The following is a 19,773-nucleotide window of genomic DNA, read 5'->3' on the forward strand; positions in this document are numbered from 1 at the left end:
TATCATACTGCTTTTAGTATGATATGAACATAAATTTTATTTGTGTTCTACTTTTTACTTTTTTCTTACTTTTACTTCTCTATGGGGGCTGCCATTTTTTCTTCCATCTCTGTATGTGTCAATTAACGACACATGCAGAGATGGAATACGGCACATACATCCCCATAGAGAATGTTCGTGCATGTTTGTGTTACTGTATCTAATCCTCCTACACTGTGCAGTCGCTCAGAAAATGGCGGCACGCAGTGTAGGAGGTTTGAAGATTCAAACCCCTCCTTCTCCTGGCACTAGCCAGAATAAGGGAGGGAGGATTGTGCGAGGACACTAGAGCGAGTGTGTCTACCCCAAATTTGCAGCCTAAAGCAATGAGGTTGCTTTACCACATTGACCATGCTGCAATTTTGGGAACTGCTCCCTCTAGTGACCAGCACATGGAAATGTTATAAATTAGAATCTAATTCATAATATTTCCTGACTTGTGAAAAATTAAATAAAATAAAAACAATGTGTAATCACTTAAATAATAATTAACTAAAAAAAAAAAAACACACACAAAGTCCCTTTAATTTTTGGTTGACCAGGGACTATTTGATTGTGGCGTATGGTGCCACAGGCCAAAGGTTTGTTGTTTTTTTTAGCAGACAGGCACCTAAATTATTAATATATAAATTATACCTCTTATCCAAAAGAGGGTGCAAGAAGTCCCATACAATTTTTCCACTGCTGTGGAGTGGAGGCATTCTTGAGGGACAATTTGGGAGTCTTTCCCTTCATAAACTTTGAATTGTGAGTGTATCCCCTAGTCAATCACATAGTTTGTACATTTTTAACCCGAATCGGGCCCTCTTATTTGGAAAATATTGCCTGAATTGTAGCCACCCTTTGAAAAGGACCAGGGACTCATCCACGGTGATACTACAGATGAGTGTATGACGCTGACCAATCAGTGTCATACACTTTTCATTGTTCCAGCCCATTGTTACAGTGTGATTGTGCAGTGAAAGAAGCTGGGCTGGAACAATGAGAAGTGTATGACGCTGATTGGTCAGCGTCAGACACTCCTCTCAAAAATCAATTTACGTCTCACAGGTCAAAAATCACTGGTTCGGTGCAGCCAATAAGGTGTTGAGGCACCTCCAAGGTGTATGCACAACATAGCAAAACTCCAAAAAATCGGGACGACGTGGCACTTACAGCAGAGCAAGAGTAATCTCGCAAGATCTCGCTGTAAATGACAGGTTAAATGCAGGGATTGTGAATAGACATCCCGTCCTGGCTGGAAGGAATGTCTATTCACGGTCTAAACACTTCAGTAACATGTCAGTATAAGACAGCACATAGTGACTGCGTTGTTCACTATGCGCTGACTAAATGAATGGAGAGAAGTGCATGACGCTGATTGGTCAGCGTCATACACTCTTCTGTACAACACCCACTTGGTCTAAAGTAAAAACACGCCTACTTGGGCATTAAGAAAGTAATTAGCATAAAGCTAAAATCGCTCAAACCGATCGTTTTTCTAAATAAAAAACACTGCTGTCACCTACATTATAGCGCCGATCTCCTTATGTAGGCGATAGGGCACTTATAATGTGGTGACAGAGCCTCTAACTGCAGGCCGCCAGCACCATATATGTATGGCATCTGGGGCCGAGAGGTTAAACAGCTCTAAGAAGTATTTGCTTGTAGGCATGGTGAGAAAAATCTGTCTAAAGCTGGCTATACAATACAAGCATTTCTATAAGATTTAAAAAAAAATAATTAATTCTTAAAGTGGTTATTCCACCAAAACAACCAGTGTGCAAATGCCCTATTAGAGTAATTGTCATTACACTACCATACAGTCCCATGAATCAAAATTTGGGGTAATGTACACCACTTACGCTGTCCAGATTAATTTGCTGCTTTGGCAGCTAGCGCTTGTCAGAGGATGTTGGACTCTTAGAAATGCCAAGAACCTGATTAAATTGCACCCTCCTGCATTTAGACATACACTTTAATCAGGACTAATCGCCTGAATCGCACTATAAAGTCCTAGTGCTGGGACAGCCACATTCCCACGACAATGACTAGAATCCGATATACATTGAATCATAGCCATTAACCCTTTAGGTACTGCGATCAATAATTACCACATTATAACACCCCCCCCCCCCCTAACTTCAGTGGGGAGACTGGAACTGGAAACCTGTTGGGGTACTTTGAATCATTTTGTGGGTAAGATAATGAAATATGCATTTTATAATCAGAAGAAATGTAGTCATTAAAATTCTTCCTAAAAATACTTTGCATTACAGCATGTAGTAAGGTAACAGACTTGAGTATCATAAAATAACTTACTCTTTTACTGAGACACACTACTGGCCACATGCTACATCCCAGTGTGCAGCAACAACAAAGACACCCACATAGCAGCCATCGAACATTAATTGGAAGGTTCTTCTTAAGACAACTGTTGACTCTGTTAATACTAGATTTAAATTCCTCTGGTGCTACCTGGGAGTAAATGGGAAAAATAACAAAAATTACATAACGAAATAATGGAAACTTTATTAGAAAATACCAGTCAGATAAGAATACATACTTTTCCAGTTAAAGATGATGGGAATTCTGCTTCAAATTTGTTGCTAAGACCAAATCTAAAAGAAAGAATACAAAAGTTAACCAATGATCTAACGTCACAATGGCTTACAACACACTGCGATCTTTTGACATATTTTAGAAAACTCAGCAAAGAGGTCTGCGAGTGAATGGGCTGCAGCGGTCCGGAAAGCATAAGAGTCCCTTTGGCCCTGTCCGGAGATTTAATTTCTGGAAGTTATCGACCCAAAGATTTAAAGTGCCACGGATTGAAATGGTTGTTTGTTTGGACCGTTGTGCGAGAGTTTTTCAGAAATGTAAACCCCTTGGGCACATCGATGACATCTTTTTAGAAAACAGCTGTGGATGTGTAGACATGGTCTCTCTTGACAAATTAGCTTAGAGGGCTGAGCTATATGAATATATTACGCCGCCTGTTGCAGTGGATCTAAAAGTGGTCACACTGAAGGTAATGTTTTTCTATGGGACTAACAGATGCTCAAAGTTAAAGGGGTCTATCACGGTGACAGAGGGTCACTAACGTTTAGTGTCTTTTGTATTGAACACCGAGTGACATGGCATGGGCTATGTGCCATTGCAGTACACATGCTTACCCATCAAGTAGCCTCTATGGAACAACCACATAGATTCACACTGATCTCGGTCTCTGTTCCACGACCAAATCCTTAAATTAAGTTGCAAAGTTACCTATTACTTAGGCCCCAAATTCTCAGTAAATCAGCTAACATTTTGCATCCAATGCACGTGAATAAGGTTTTCGTAACCCCGTTCCCATGCAGCAAACCAGAAACTGCGCAGATTTTTGTCCAAACCGTAGGAAGAAAAAATGAGAGAGAGTAAGCAGTATGCTAATTATTCTCGCAGATTCCGCAAAAAAAAAAAGGTGGTGGATTAGCCCCATGGAATGAGGCTCATCTTTGTGCAGATCTGCGGCTCATGAAACTGAACAAACGCAGCAAAACGTAATGTCAGTCTCAGATTTCTGCTGCGGATCCTCTAGTGAATGTGTCGGATTTGCCAAGCGCAAATCCGACACAGGCGAACATACCCTTATTGTTCAGTACAATGAGAAAATAAATGATCTAAATATGATAATAAAAGTTCTCAAGAGACTTGCATGTAAATTAATGCTCCAAGCCTGAAAGGGAATGTAATGTTAGTGCCCTATAATGTGCACAATATCCCTTGCACTCTCTATTGCAGAGGCAAAATTTAGCAAGTTCCTGTTCTATTTTATCCATTATTCGCTAATGTAAAAGTATGCAGAAACCATTAGCTTGTGTGAGAAGCCGAGGTTTGTTTTCATTACTCTATTCCACATAGAGACCAGAAATATTTTGATGAATTATTTGGCCTGAACTAGTCCAGTGTGTATGGCGAGAAGCTGTTAATGCTGGGACAGGAGAGAAAAGCTGCTTTGGAATGCTAAGTGAGGGATATTTCCAAATTATCAAATATATTCTTATACTCTCCATCCACAGTAATGGAAATAGGGTTGTCACGATACCAGAATTTGGACTTCGATACCGATACTTTGTGTAGTATTGCAATTTTCGATACCAAAACTATACTTTGCCAACAGTAAGGGCACGTTCACACGCAGTGAGCAAAAACGTCTGAAAATACGGAGCTGTTTTCAGGCAAAAACAGCTCCTGATTTTCAGACGTTTTCTTAACAACTCGCGTTTTTCAAGCTGGTTTTCAATTGAGTCAATGAAAAACACCTCCAAAAACGTCCCAAGAAGTGTCCTGCACTTCTTTTGACGAGCCGTCATTTTACGCGCAGTATTTTGACAGCGACGCGTAAAACAAAGGCTCATGGGAACAGAACATCGTAATTCCCATTGCTAGCAATGGGCAGATGTTTGTAGGCGTAATGGAGCCGTTTTTTCAGGCGTAATTCGAGGCGTAAAACACCCGAATAACGCCTGAAAACACTGCGTGTGAACATACCCTAATAATAAAAAAAAATAAAAAAGTTCTTAAATTTTCTGTGAGGCATGAGGTGTGATGAATTTTGAGTGTGCCTCACATTAATAATTAACCCCATAATGTTTCTCAGTCATAATGGATTAATGTGTAAGGTACATGATGGGGTTAATTACTATTAATGTGAGGCACATAGAGGTAAAATTCATCACACCTCCTGCCTCACATTAATAAGTAAAAGAAAGCAGTTTTTATTTTTTTACAACGTACACATCATAAATGGCGCAAAAAAAATGATTGTGCAGGTTATTACAGCCGCGCCAATACCAAATGTGTATATTTTATTTATGGAGACTTATTTTAATGTATATTGTAAAAAATGTGTACGTGTGTTTTTTTTATATAACACTACTTTATATTTTAACTTTTTTATTTTTAAACTTTAATGTACTGGCATATATCTATATGCCTGTACATTAGCCTGTGTATGGATAGTACACAGGCAGTTAGGACATACTTGGGTATGTCTGAACAGGAAATATGGTAAGAAAGCCCTGGGGTCCTTCAAAGGGCCCTGGGCTGTCTGCCCATATATGGCATGTCCCTCAATCAGGGATTCCCTGTGATGCGATCCTTGGGGCATCCCCCCCCCCTTCTCATTTTCCCCTTGAATGCTGCGGTCAGCTTTGATCTAAGCATTCAGGGGAATAACGGCAAAGATGAGAGGTTTCTCTCACATCCGCCGTTAGAGCGGGGCTACGGCTGTGTAATACAGCCATTACCCAGTTCCTGACAAATGCGTGCGCGGTCAGCATGAGGTGATGCGGCCGGCACCGCACTAATGAGCGGCAGAACAGGCACTGAGTACAGAACATGGGGATGTTTTTCAGTGCGTCCGTCATGTTAGGTCACATCATGACTCGGGAACGGGGCAATGGCTGTATTACACATCTGCAGCCCTGCTCTCATACATTCATGTGTTGCTATACTTAGCTGTGCGGCCGCACAGCTTAGTATCGAAATACATGAAATAATGGTATTGAACCTTTTCAGGGTGCACGGTATCAAAACAGTATCGAAGTTTCGATGCATCATGCATCCCTAAGTGGAAATAGTGAAAAGACAATACTAGACCCCTTCCCGACATTTGACGTATCCATACGCCAAAGTCGGGTAGGCGACGCCAAAGTCGGGTAGGCGGAAGTATGGAACGGGCTCCCGCTAATTTAACTCGTTAAATGCAGCGGTCAATAGCGACCGCTGCATTTAAATAGCTAGAAAGAGGGGGCAACCCCCGCAATGCAGTAGCAGGGGGGAAATGGATGCCTGGGGGCCTGATGAAGGTTTGCCATCTTTGTGCTCCTTTTAAGTCTGTCAGAATCACATTAGTATTGCAGTATATTGTACAAGCGACCCAACGATCGCTGGTTGAAGTCCCCTAGGACGACTAATAAAAAAAAAGTAAAAATTAGTAAAATAAAGTGTATTTTTATGTAAAAAAAAAAAAAAATTAAATGTTCAAAAAAAAAAAACCCTTTCCCATTTTCCCCTATAACATAATACAAAAATAAATAAACATAATTGGTATCGCCGCGTTAAATAAAAAATTAAATAAAAAGTGATCAAAACGTTGCATGTACCCCAAAATGGTATCATTAAAAACTACAGCTTACCCCGCAAAAAATGAAATAGACGGAAAAAAAAAAAAAAAAGTTATGGCTCTCGGAATTTGGCGACACAAAATAAATTGTATTTTTTACACTTTTTTACTAAAATATAGAAAAAACTATATATATTTGGTATCGCCGTAATCGTATTGACCCACAGAATAAAGTTAACATGTTTTAATTGCACATTGAATTCTGTAAAAACTATGCGCAAAAAACAATGGAGGAATCGCAGTTTTTTTTCATTTTCTACCACAAATATTTTTTTTCCCGTTTCGTAGTACATTGTATGGCACAATAATTGGTCGCCCGAAAAACTGCAACTCGTCCCGCAAAAATCAAGCCCTCATAGGACTATATTGACGGAAAAATAAAAAAAGTTATTGCTTTTGGAATGTGGAGGAAAAAACGAAAATGAAAATCTAAAAAAGGGCTGCGGAGGGAAAGGGTTAACAGATAAAAGGAGCAGGATAAAAATCAGTATTTAACGTCTAATAATAAATCAGATGGCCATTTCACTGGAATAACATCCTGGAGCTTCATCCCATGCAAGCATCAAGTGTTACAATGAACTAGTTAAACACGTCCACTGCCAATAGAAGAATAATAAAGCACAAATGAAAAGTAATATTCCACCTTAGTGAAAAAAAAATCAGCAGGTGGTTAGTAAATGAAAATATAAAACATTTTGTAGTTTATACAAAATTCTATAGATTAGCAATGTTTATAGTGAGAGCAACTTTATTAACTAAAATTCCTGCTCGTCCTCTGGGAGCCTGACAACACAGCATTCCGTAGTCAGAATCACTGGGATTATATTTCTCTCTCATTCTGGCATTAGGTTTGATCAAAAGCTGCACTCTTCCTTCCATGGATGCATGTTTTTATGTATAAAGTAGCAGTAACAGTAATCAGTCATGAAGAAGTCAAGCACACTCACCAAACTGAGCATGCATGTGTATGGAGACGTCGGGAGGCATAGCTGTCGGCCGAACGAGGGCTTGGCTGACAGGCGTTCAAGTTGTATGTCCACATTGACGGACAGGCAATCTGTAAGGCCACACCTCTGGCAATCGCATCACGAGGTGCCGATGCACCGACAGTGGGATAGATGTCACTAATTACTGAGGCATTATAGGGGTTGTTAAACAGCAGCGTTTCAGTCGGCTCCCGCTGTGATCGCTCGGGCAGAGATTCTGTAGCCGAACGATCACCGGGACATAATATAACGTTCTAATATGTGTAGGTGACTGCACTTAGGTCATAACAGTACTTCCTTTTGCGTGAAGGGGTATTCAAGTTCCAGCAAATAAAAGTTAATCTTTGAGCAATAGTTATAACTTTCCGATATACTTTCTCCATCAATTTCTCGCGATTTTGATATCTCGGCTTGCTGTTATTTAATAGGACCCTCCATTACTTTAACCCCTTCACAACATTTGTCGTAAGTATACGTCATGGAAAGCCAGTGCTTCCCGCAAAATGTCGTATACTTACGACAAATGTTTGGCACCAGCTCAGAAGCTGAGCCGGTGCCATCATCGCCGGATCTCAGCTGTATCTTACAGCTGACATCTGGCTGTAATTAGCTTTGATCCCCGCCATTAACCCCTTAAGTGCAGCGCTCAAACGCGATCACTGCACTTAAAGTGTTTGCAGCTCATCGGAAACCCAGCAATGAAATTGCCGGGGTTCCGGTGGCTGCAATGGCAACCGGAGGCCTAATACTGGCCTCCCGGTCTGCCTAGCACGGAAGCCGGTCAAGATCCGCCCGGCGGCAGAGCCTGATCGGCTTCCGTAGCCGCCGGCAAGATGGCGCTGGCTCAGGAGCTGATCCGGCGTCATCAGCGGTGGAAGGCAGCTGTATGTTACAGCTGACATCCACCTGTAATGGCAGGAACCGGAGCTAGCTCCGATCCCTGCCATTAACCCCTTCGATGCAGCAATCGAAAGCGATTGCTGAATCGTAGCGGTTACTAGCAGATCGCCAGCCCTGACAGGCAATCAGGACTGGCGACTGATGCTATGGCAACAGGAGACACAATGGTCTCCTGCTCTGCCATTACGGAAGCCGATTTAGGCCCCGCCGGGAGGCGAAGCCTAATCGGCTTGCTGTCAGTGAATGACTGACAGATCTACGTAGTGCAATGTATTTGAAAAAAAAAAATCTGACCGTTGGACCTTCAAGTCCCCTAGTGGGACTTGAGAAAAAGTGTAAAAAAAGTATAAAAAAAAGAGTGCAAAAAAAAAAAGTTTGAAAACAATAAAAGTTTCAAGTAATAAAATAAAACACAATCCCCCTTTTACTCTTATCAAGTCCTTTATTATTGAAAAATAATAATAAACCATACGTATTTGGCATCACCGCGACCGTAACGACCTGAGGTATCAAAATATTATATTATTTATTGCACGCGGTGAACAGCGTAAAAAAAAAACGTAAAAAACTTTACCAGAGTTTATTTTTGGTCACTTTGCCCTACAAATATTAGAATAAAAAGTGATCAAAAAGTCGCACGTATCAAAAAATGGTACCTATAAAAACTATAGCTTGTCTCGCAAAGAAGAAGCCCTCATACAGCTCCGTCGACAAAAAAATTAAAAAGTTATGGTTCTCACAACATGGCGACAGAAAAGACATTCTTTTTACAAAAGTAATTTTATTGTGCAAAAAGTTGTAAAACATAAAAAAGTGCTATAAATGAGGTATTGCCGGAATCGTACGGACCCGCAGAATAAAGTTAACGTAATTTATAACGCATGGTGAACGCTGTATAAAAAAAACTAAAAAAGCTGTGCCAGAATTGCGTTTTTTTGTTTACCTGGCCTCCCAAAAAATAGGATAAAAGGTGATCAAAAAAATCGCATGTACCCCAAAATGGTATCAATAATAACTACAGCTCGTTCCACAACAAATCAGCCCTCATACCGCTACGTCTATGAAAAATAAAATTAGTTAAGGCTCCAATAAGTCAGGAAATAAAAAAATATGCTGTTGTGCAGGTCCGAGGGGAACATTTCTTCTGTTTCAAGAGGCGATTTATCAAGGACCTAAAATTAGGGAACCAGGAAGACGAGAGCCCAAACATATCCGCTGGTAGCGACGGTGCCCGTATTATACCAGGACAACACTTCCCAGCAAAATTCCCCAAACTGCAAAGTTGTGGCGTGTGGACCAAAAGGGGGATAATAAAGGACGCCATATATCAGTGCGACACCGGCCTGTGCAGAAAGTATCTATGGATTATTTTATTGTTTTTTTACCCCATTATTATACCACCTGACTATGCCCCTTATATACTCCGACCGGCTTACATGTACCCCCACATTATAAATGGAAACATCAGCAATACTCAAATAAATCTACTACCAAGCAAAATTCCCTCTCCAAAAGGCAAATGGTGCTCCCTCCGCTCTGAACCCTACAGCGTGCCCAAACAGCAGTTTCCTTCCACATATATGGCATCGTCATACCCGGGAGAACCCTTTTAACAACTTTTGGGGTGTGAGTCTCCAGCGTCATAAGCTGGGCATGACATATTTGCCACTGAATGGCATATCTAGGGAAAAATATAAATTTTTAATTTGCACTATCCGCAGTGCAATCATTTATGGAAAAGACCTGTGGGGTGAAAATGCTCACTACACCCCTTAATAAATGCCTTGAGGGGTGCAGTTTCCATAATGGGGGTCACTTCTCAGGAGTTTCTTTTTATTATTTCACATCTGAGCCTCTGCAGTTGTGAAGCAATACTTTGTAAATCGCCAAATTAGGCCTCAATTTGACATGGTACGCTTTCACTCCTGAGCCTTGTCAAATGTCCAGGCAAAAGATTAGGGCCCCATGTAGGGTGTTTCTAAAACCGGGAAACCCAGCATAATAATTAGAGAGCTGTATTGTTATGGTGGCACAAGATGGGCACCATATATTGGCATATCTACGGGGAAAAAAAAATCAAAATTTTCACTCTGCAACATCGAGTGCACACCAATTTCTGCCAATCACATGCAGGGTTAAAATGCTTACTACACCCCTAGGTAAATGCATTGAGGGGTGTAGTTTCCAAAATTGGGTCACTTCTGGGGGTTTTCCACTGTTTTGGGCCCAGAGGCGCCCAGAAACCAATCCAGCAACATCTGCACTCCAAATAGCGGTCCTTCCCTTCTGAGCCCTGCCGTTTGCCCAAACAAGCCGTTTATGACCACATATGTGGTATTACCGTACTCGGGAAAAATAGCTTTACAAATGTTGGGTTCTTTTTTTCCTTTATTTGTTGAGACAATAAAAAAAATTGTGCTAAAGCTACGTCTTATTAAAGAAAAAGGATTGTTTTTATTTTCACTGCACAATTCTAATAAATTCTGTGGGGTCAAAACGCTCACTACACCCCTAGATGAATTCCACAAGAGGTGTAGTTTCCTAAATGGAGTCACTTTTTGGGCGTTTTCATTGTTTTGTCCCTTCAGGGGCTTTGCAAATGTGACCTGGGCTCCGCAAACCATTCCTGCTAAATGTGATCTCCAAAAGCCAAATAGTGCTCTTTCCCTTCTAAGCGCCGCCGTGTGTTCAAACAGCCGGTTATTACCACATGTGGGGTATTGTTTTACTCGGGAGAAATTGCTTTGCAAATTTTACGGTGCTTTTTCTCCTTCAGTCCTTGTGGAAATGAGAAAAAATTAGCTAAACCTACATTTTCTTTGAAAAAATTTAGATTGTCATTTTCAGGGCCTACTTCCAATAATTTATGCAAACAACCTGTGGGGTCAAAACGCTCACTATACCCCTAGATAATTTCCTCAATGGGTGTAGTTTCCAAAATGGTGTCACTTGTGGGGGGTTTCCACTGTTTTGTCCCCTCAGGGGCTTTGTAAATGTGACATGGCCTCAGCAAACCATTCCTGCTAAATTTGAGCTCCAAAAGCCAAATAGCGCTCTTTCCCTTCCCAGCCCTGCCGTGTCTCCAAACAGCCGTTTATTACCACATGTGGGGTATTGTTTTACTCGGGAGAAATTGCTTTACAAATTTTGCGCTGCTTTTTCTCCTTTAGTCCTTGTGGAAATGAGAAAAAAAAAAACGCTAAACCTACATTTTCTTTCAAAATGCTCACTATACCCTTGATAATTTCCTTGAGTTGTGTAGTTTCCCAGATGGGGTCACTTTTGGGGGATTTTCACTGTTTTGGCACCGCAAGAGCCCTTCAAACCTGACATGGTGCCTAAAATATATTCTAACAAAAATAAGGCCCGAAAATCCACTAGGTACTCCTTTGCTTCTGTAGCCTGTGCTTCAGTCCATTAACACGCTAGGGCCACATGTGGGATATTTCCTAAAACTGCAGAAACTGGGCAACAAGTATTGGGTTGCATTTCTCTGGTAAAACCATCTGTGTTATAAAAAAAATTGTATTAAAAATTTATTTCTGCAAAAAAATATGAAATTTGTACATTTCACCTCTACTTTGCTTTAATTCATGTGAAATGTGTAAAGGGTTAAGACATTTTCTAAATGCTGTTTTGAATACTTTGAGGGATGAAGTTTAGTTTTTAAAATGGGGTGACTTTTTGGGGGTTTCTAATATATAAGGCCCTCAAAGCCACTTCACAACTGAACTGGCCCCTGTAAAAATAGCCTTTTGAAATTTTCTTGAAAATGTGAGAAATTGCTGCTAAAGTTCTAAGCCTTGTGATGTCCTAGAAAAATAAAAGGATGTTCAAAAAACGATGCCAATCTAAAGTAGAAATATGGGGGATGTTAATTAGCAACAATTTTGTATGTTATAACTGCCTGTCTTACAAGCAGATACATTTAAATTGAGAAAAATGCTAATTTTTGCAATTTTTCGCTAAATTTTGGTGTTTTTCACAATTAAATACTGAACATATCGAGCAAATTTTGCCAGTAACTTAAAGTGCAATGTGTCACGAGAAAACAATCTCAGAATCACTTGGATAGGTGAAAGCATTCCGGAGTTATTACCACAAAGTGACACATGTCAGATTTGAAAAATGAGGCTCTGTCAGGAAGGTCAAAAGTGGCTAAAGAGGGAAGGGGTTAAGCTCAGCAGATGTACAGTACAGAATTGCTAATTATACAAAGAATAATAATATTTGCTGAAATCAGAATACACCTTTGAGCCTACAAAAGCCATACATTTTAACCCCTTAATGACCAGCCTATTTTAGGCCTTAATGACCAAGCTATTTTTTTACATTTTCCATCGTCTCATTCAAAGAGATATAACTTTTTTATTTTTGCATCGACATGGCTGTATAAGGTCTTGTTTTTTCGGGACAAGTTGTATTTTTTATTTTTTGCAACAGCACCATTTGGGGGTACATAGAATTTATTGGTTAACTTTTATTTAAAAAAATTTGGGGCAGGGGAATAGAAAAAAAAACCCAGCAATTTCACCACACTTTTTTGAGTCTTAAATTTATGCAGTTTACCGTGTGGTATAAATAACACAATAACTTTATTCAGCGGGTTGTTACGATTGCAACGATACCAAAATGATATAGATTTTGTATATTTTACTACTTTTACACAGTAAAAACCCTTTTTTTTTTAATTATTTGTTTTTGTGTCTCCATATTTGAAGAGCCATAACTTTTTTTATTTTTCCGCTGATGCAGTTGTATGAGGGCTTATGTTTGTTTTTTTTGCAGGACGATTTGTAGTTTTTATTGGTACCATTTGAGTAGATGCGACTTCACTCTATCACATTTTTTTAAGATAGGATTCACAGAAAACAGCAATTTTTGCATTATTTTTTTACCGCGTTCACCATGCGGGTTAAATAATGTAATACATTTATAGTTGGGGCCGTTACGGGTGCAGTGATACCAAATACGTGTAATTTTTTTTTAATAATAAAGCATTTTGTAAGTGGAAAAAGTGGGTTTTTAATTATTATTTTTATTAACTTTATGAAACTTTTTTTTTTTTTACTAGTTCCACTAGGGGACTTCATTATGCAATCCATCGAGAGCTCCCTCCCGCTCTCCAAAACCACTCAGATGCGGCGCTCGCTATTGAGCGCCGCATCTGAGGGGTTAAATGGGTGAGATCGATATGGATATCGATCTCACCCGTTAGAGCAGGGATGCCCCTAGACCTCAGCTACCTCTGGTAGCGAAGAGCAGGGAGATTTAACGGCTCCCTGCTGTTTATTTATACTGATGCAGCGCCATGAAAAGGCATATGCACCACAATAAAGCCCATTAGTGGCCGCCGTGAAAAGGTGTATTGGCGATCACTAACGGGTTAAGGGGTCTAGAGAATAAAACATCTACAATACGTATGGCATCAACATTTCAAGCTTCCTGATTGTAGGGTTGTACGATGCATCGAAATAACGATACTATTTCGATGCCGTGCACCCTCGAACTGTACAATACCGGCAATTCATGTATTTTGATACTAAGCTGTGCGTACGCAGAGCTTAGTATTGTAACACATGAATGCTGTTAGAGCGGGGCTGCGGCTGTGTAATACAGCCATTGCCCTGCTCCTGACAGGTGTGCAGATGCGGTCAGCATGATGTGATGCGGCCGAGGCTGCACTAACAAGCGCTGGCACTGGAGACAGAACATGGTGGGCGCACTACAAAATACCCCCATGTTCTGTCTTCAGTGCACGCGCCGCCGCTCATTAGTGCAGCGCCGGCCGCATCACCTCATGCTGACCGCACGCGCACACTTATTGTCAGGAGCGGGGCAGTGGCTGTATTACACAGCCGCAGCCCCGCTCTAATGGCGGAGATCAGAGAAACCTCCGACCTCCACCACTATTCCCTTGAAAGTTGTGATCAAAGCTGCCCGCAGCATTCAAGAGGAAAATGAGAACGCCCTTGGATCGAGGGACATACCATATATGGGCAGACAGTACAGGGTCCATTGAAAGACCCCAGGGCTGTCTGACCATATTTCGTGTTGTCAGGGCATACTGAGGTATGTCCTAACAACTGCCTGTGTACTATAAGTACACAGGCTTATGTACTGGAATATAGATATACGCCAGTACATTAAAGTTTATAATAAAAATTAAAAAAAAGGAGTTAAAAAAATTTAAGTAATGTTAAATACAATTACTGTTTTTTTTTTTTAAAAATACAAGTTTTTACAATAAACATTAAAATAAATGTGTCAATACATAAAATATACACACGTTCGGTATCGAATAAAAAATTTATAGCATCATTTATGATGTGAACGCTATAATTTTTTTTATAAAAACGCCTTCCTTTCACTTATTAATGTGAGGCACGAGGTGTTATGAATTTAATACCTCCATGTGCCTCAGATTATTAGTAATTAACCCCATCATGTAGATCACACATTAACGCAATGTTGTCCATTATGACTGACTGAGGAATATGATGGGGTTAATTACTATTAATGTGAGGGCGGGTTTACACGAGCGTGTGTGTTTTGCGCACGCAAAAAATGCGGCGTTTTGAGTGCGCAAAAGGCACTTAACAGCTCCGTGTGTCATGATCATATGGTGCGCGGCTGCGTGCTTTTCGCGCAGCCGCCATCATTATGACACTCTGTTTGGATGTTTGTAAACAGAAAAGCACGCATATGGCATGAGTATGTAATTCCTTTAGCAACTGTTGACTTCAATGGGTGCGTGATGCGCAAAAAATGCACAAGTATAGGACATGCAGTAAGGTTCATGTAGCGGACACACGCTGCGTGAAACAGACTGAATGTCTGAATGGCCCCATTCACTTCCACAGGTCCGTGTGACGTGCGTTATTTTCATGCGCGTGTCACGTAGGGATGTCACGATACCAGAATTTGGACTTAGATACCGATACTTCGTTTAGTATTGCGATTTCGATACCAATTTCGATACTTTTGCCAACAGTAATAAAATAAAATTCTTCAGTTTTCTGATGTGAGGCGCGACGTGTGATATATTTTGAACGCGCCTCACATTAATAGTAATTAATCCCATCATGTTTCTCAGTCATAATGGGTTAATGTGTGAGGTACAGGATGGGGTTAATTACTATTAATGTGAGGAACATGGAGGTTGAATTCATCGCACCTCGCGCCTCACATTAATAAGTGAATGAAAGCCGTGTTTATTTTATTTTTTACAGCGTACACATCATAAATGATGCAGAAAAATAGTTGTGCAGGTTATTACGGCCGCGGCATTACTGAATGTGAATATTTTATGTATTGAGACTTATTTTAATGTTTATTGTAAAAAAGGTGAATGTGTATTTTTTTTTAATTTTAACAATACTTTGTTTTTACTTTATTTTTAAACTTTAATGTACTGACATATATCAGATATGTGCCAGTACATTAGCCTGTGGACGGATAGCACACAGGCTGTTAGGACATACTTGGGTATGCCCTAACAACAAGAAATATGGTAGGACAGCCCTGGGGTCCGTCAATAGACCCTGGGCTGTCTGCCCATATATGGTATGGCCCTCTCCCCTGCTCATTTTCTCCTGAATGCTGCAGTCCGCTGTGATCGCAGCATTCAGGGGAATAACGGCGGAGATGAGAGGTTTCTCTGATCTCCGCCGTTATAGAGCGGGGCTGTGGCTGTGTAATACAGCCATTGCCCCGCTCCTGACAGGAAGTGCACGCGCGGTCAGCATAAGGAGGTGCGGCCGGCGCTGCACTAATGAGCGGCAGTTCAGGCACTGAGGACAGAACATGGGGGTGTTTTGTAGTGCGCCCGCCATGTTCTGTCTGCAGTGCCGCCGCTCATTAGTGCAGCGCTGGCCGCATCGCATCATCCTGACCCCGCGAACTTATCATGACTCAGGAGCGGGGCTGTGGCTGAATTACACAGCCGCAGCCGTGCTCCCATACATTCATGTATTACTATACTTAGCTGTGCGGCTGCGCAGCTCAGTATCGAAATACAGGAAATAGCGGTATCGAACCGTTTAGGGATGCACAGTATCGAAGTTTCGATGCACCGTGCATCCCTAGTGTCACGGACGTGAAATACGCTCACGAGAATTAGGCCTTAGGGTCCTCTTACACGTCCCGACATGGGGCATGTAAATGAGCGCCGATCAAGGAGGCAGCTCGTTCATCAGCGCTCGTTTGCTCGTTTCACAAGGAAAAATGCATTAGGACGAGCAAAGAACATGGGAACGGAGGTGAAATTCTGTTGGATCAGGTCATTTCTAATAATGCAGAGCTTGTTGGGAACGTCAATGTTCGTGAAAACCTCGTTAACAGTGATCACAATATAGTTATATTTTATCTATACTGTAAAAAACAAACACAGGCTGGGAGGGCAAAAACACTTCATTTTAAGAAGGCCAATTTCCCCAGGATGAGGGCGGCAATTCAGGATATAGACTGGGAAGAACTAATGTCAAATAATGGGACAAATGATAAATGGGAGATTTTCAAATCTTCTTTGGGTAAGTATAGTGCAAAATGTATTCCTATAGGTAACAAGTATAAACGACTAAAGTTAAACCCCACATAGCTTACACCTTCTGTGAAAGGGGCAATACATGACAAAAAAAAGGGGATTTAAAATACACAAATCTGAGGGTACATCTGCAGCCTTTGTAAAATATAAAGAGCTTAATAAAAATCTGCAAAAATACATAATGAAAGGCAGGAGGCCAAGGATAGTAAAACAAATCCCAAAAATTCTTCAAGTATGAACATGTAGGACCCCTAAATATTGGTAATGGGGAGTTGGTCACAGGGGATCACGAGAAGGCAGAGTTACTAAATGGGTTCTTCAGCTTAGTATATACAACAGAAGAAACAGCAGCCGATGTAGCCGGGGCCAGTGCTGTTAATACGTCAATTAATATACTGAATTGGCTGAATGTAGATATGATCCAAGCTAAGTTACATAAAATATGCACAAGGCCCCGGGACCAGATGGGTAAAGGGGGTTTTACACTGGACGTTTATCATGCAGACGAGCGTTAATATAGCACTCGTTGCTGATAATCGCCCTGTGTAAACAGGGGAACGATCAGCAGATAAACGAGCACACACTCCATCATCTGCCTATGGTATACTTTTAAAAAAGTAAAAGATTATCATTGTCGGCAACACATCTTCCTTAAGGCTGGATTCACACGACCATGTTACGTCCGTAATGGACGGAACGTATTTCGGCCGCTAATCCCGGACCGAACACAGTGCAGGGAGCCGGGCTCCTAGAATCATAGTTATGTACGACGCTAGGAGCCCCTGCCTCGCTGCAGGACAACTGTCCCGTACTGTAATCATGTTTTCAGTACGGGACAGTTGTCCTGCAGCGAGGCAGGGGCTCCTAGCGTCGTACAGAACTATGATGCTAGGAGCCCGGCTCCCTGCACTGTGTTCGGTCCGGGATTAGCGGCCGAAATACGTTCCGTCCATTACGGACGTAACATGGTCATGTGAATCCAGCCTAAGAGTTCTTACAGAGCTTTGTTCAGTTATTTATTTTCCCCTCTTAATAACATTCAGTGATTCTCTAGTGACTGGTGTAGTGCCAAGGGACAGCCAGCACGGTTTTACTAAGGACAGAAGTTGTCAAACTAACCTGATTTGTTTTTATGAAGAGGTGAGCAGAAGCCTAGACAGAGGGGCCGCTGTGGATATAGTGTTTACGGACTTTGCAAAGGCATTTGACACTGTCCCCCATAGACGCCTAATGGGTAAATTAAGGACTATAGGTTTAGAAAATATAGTTTATTGGATTGAGAATTGGCTCAAGGACCGTATCCAGAGAGTTGTGGTCAATGATTCCTACTCTGAATGGTCCCCAGTTATAAGTGGTGTACCCCAGGGTTCAGTGCTGGGACCACTATTATTCAACTTATTTATTAATGATATAGAGGATGGGATTAATAGCACTATTTCTATTTTTGCAGATGACACCAAGCTATGTAATATAGTTCAGTCTATAGAAAATGTTAGTAAACTGCAAGCTGATTTGGACACACTAAATGTTTGGGCGTCCAGTTGGCAAATGGAGTTTAATGTAGATAAATGTAAAGTTATGCCCCTGGGTACCAACAACCTGAAGGCATCATATGTCCTAGGGGGAGCTATACTGGGGGAGTCACTTGTTGAGAAGGTTCTGGGTGTACTTGTAGAACATAGACTAAATAACAGCATGCAATGTCAATCAGCTGCTTCTAAAGGGGGTTTTACACAGGACGATTATTGGGCAGACAAGCATTAATAGAACGCTCGTTGCCGTTAATTGCCATGTGTAAACAGGGCAGAGATCAGCAGATGAACGCGCAAATACTCGATCATCTGCTGGTTGTATAGTTTTAAAAAGGTAAAAGATTATCTTTATCGGCAGCACATCTCCCTGTGTTAACAGGGTGACGTGCTGCGGACATCATAATAATGTATGGGAACGAGTGATCGGAGTAACGACCGCTCGTCCCAATCCATAGCTCCGTGCGACCGGAGCAAACGAGCGCCGATCAAAGATGTCTCGTTGATCGGCGCTTGCTGCACCGGCCGAGTGTCGGCTAGTGTAAAAGGGCATTAAAGGGGCTTTCCAGGGACACCATTTTTGACCTAATATTCTATGTAAATATTTAATAAAGTTGCTAATACATAGTCTGTATTAAATCTGAACACTTTCCTTCCTATTCTACCTACCTCTGCCCGGCCGGAAGTTCTGATTTTCATTTGTCTTTTTTTTTTCTCTCGACACAGGCTCATGCACGAGAGTTAGGGTATGTTCACACGCCCAAATTTCAGACGTATACGAGGCGTATTATGCCTCGTTTTACGTCTGAAAATAGGGCTACAATACGTCGGCAAACATCTGCCCATTCATTTGAATGGGTTTGCCGACGTACTGTGCAGACGACCTGTTATTTACGAGTCGTCGTTTGACAGCTGTCAAACGACGACCCGTAAATTTACTGCCTCGGCAAAGAAGTGCAGGGCACTTCTTTGCCACGTAATTTGAGCCGTTCTTCATTGAAATCAATGAAGCACGGCTCAAGGTTTACGAGCGTCTCAGACGCCTCGTAAATTACGAGGAGGAGCTTTTACGTGTGAAACGAGGCAGCTGTTAACAGTCTGTCTTTTCACACGTAACTGCCTCTCAGCGTGTGAACATACCCTTAGTATGCACACAGTCCTGTGTCGATATCTCACTGACCTACGTAACGACACAGGACTGTTCTTTACTAATTATTCTGCCCCCTCTGTGTCTATTGGCGCTCCCCACTAGTTCTCCCTTCCCTTTTAGTATCTCCCGCCCACCTGCTTTATCTGAGGTGTGGTCACAGAATCCCGTGACCGCACCTCAGATAACTAATGTGATCCCCATCATCTATCTATATCTATATATAATAAGCAGCACCATTTTCGTTGCGTGCATGCTATTCTGCAATTTTCACTGAGGAATAGAATACATGCAAAGGAAATTGTGCTGTTATTCAAGTACAAGCACAGAATGATCGGAGCAGCCATAGAGGGGGCCGTGGATTAATAGGATGTCTCAAAACCCGGGACTTCTGACGTACACCCGGGTTCGAAGCATCCTATTGGTCCAGTCTCCTCAATGCCCGCCTCTTTAGTTACGCCTTACTGCACGCCCCA

General features: G+C 41.5%; 1 protein-coding gene across 1 annotated transcript in view; it reads right to left on the reverse strand.

Moving 5' to 3' along the window:
• Positions 1–19,773, reverse strand: part of CHIC2 (cysteine rich hydrophobic domain 2) — a 47,202-nt gene that overhangs the window by 21,628 nt on the left and 5,801 nt on the right. The window contains exons 2-3 of the mRNA XM_075849610.1: positions 2,585–2,639; positions 2,341–2,496 (exon numbers count right to left, since the gene is read on the reverse strand). Of these exons, the coding sequence (XP_075705725.1) occupies positions 2,341–2,496; positions 2,585–2,639 (211 nt within the window). The remainder of the gene's footprint in view (positions 1–2,340; positions 2,497–2,584; positions 2,640–19,773) is intronic.

Source organism: Rhinoderma darwinii, chromosome 1 (assembly GCF_050947455.1).
Source record: "Rhinoderma darwinii isolate aRhiDar2 chromosome 1, aRhiDar2.hap1, whole genome shotgun sequence".
NCBI lineage: Eukaryota > Metazoa > Chordata > Amphibia > Anura > Rhinodermatidae > Rhinoderma > Rhinoderma darwinii.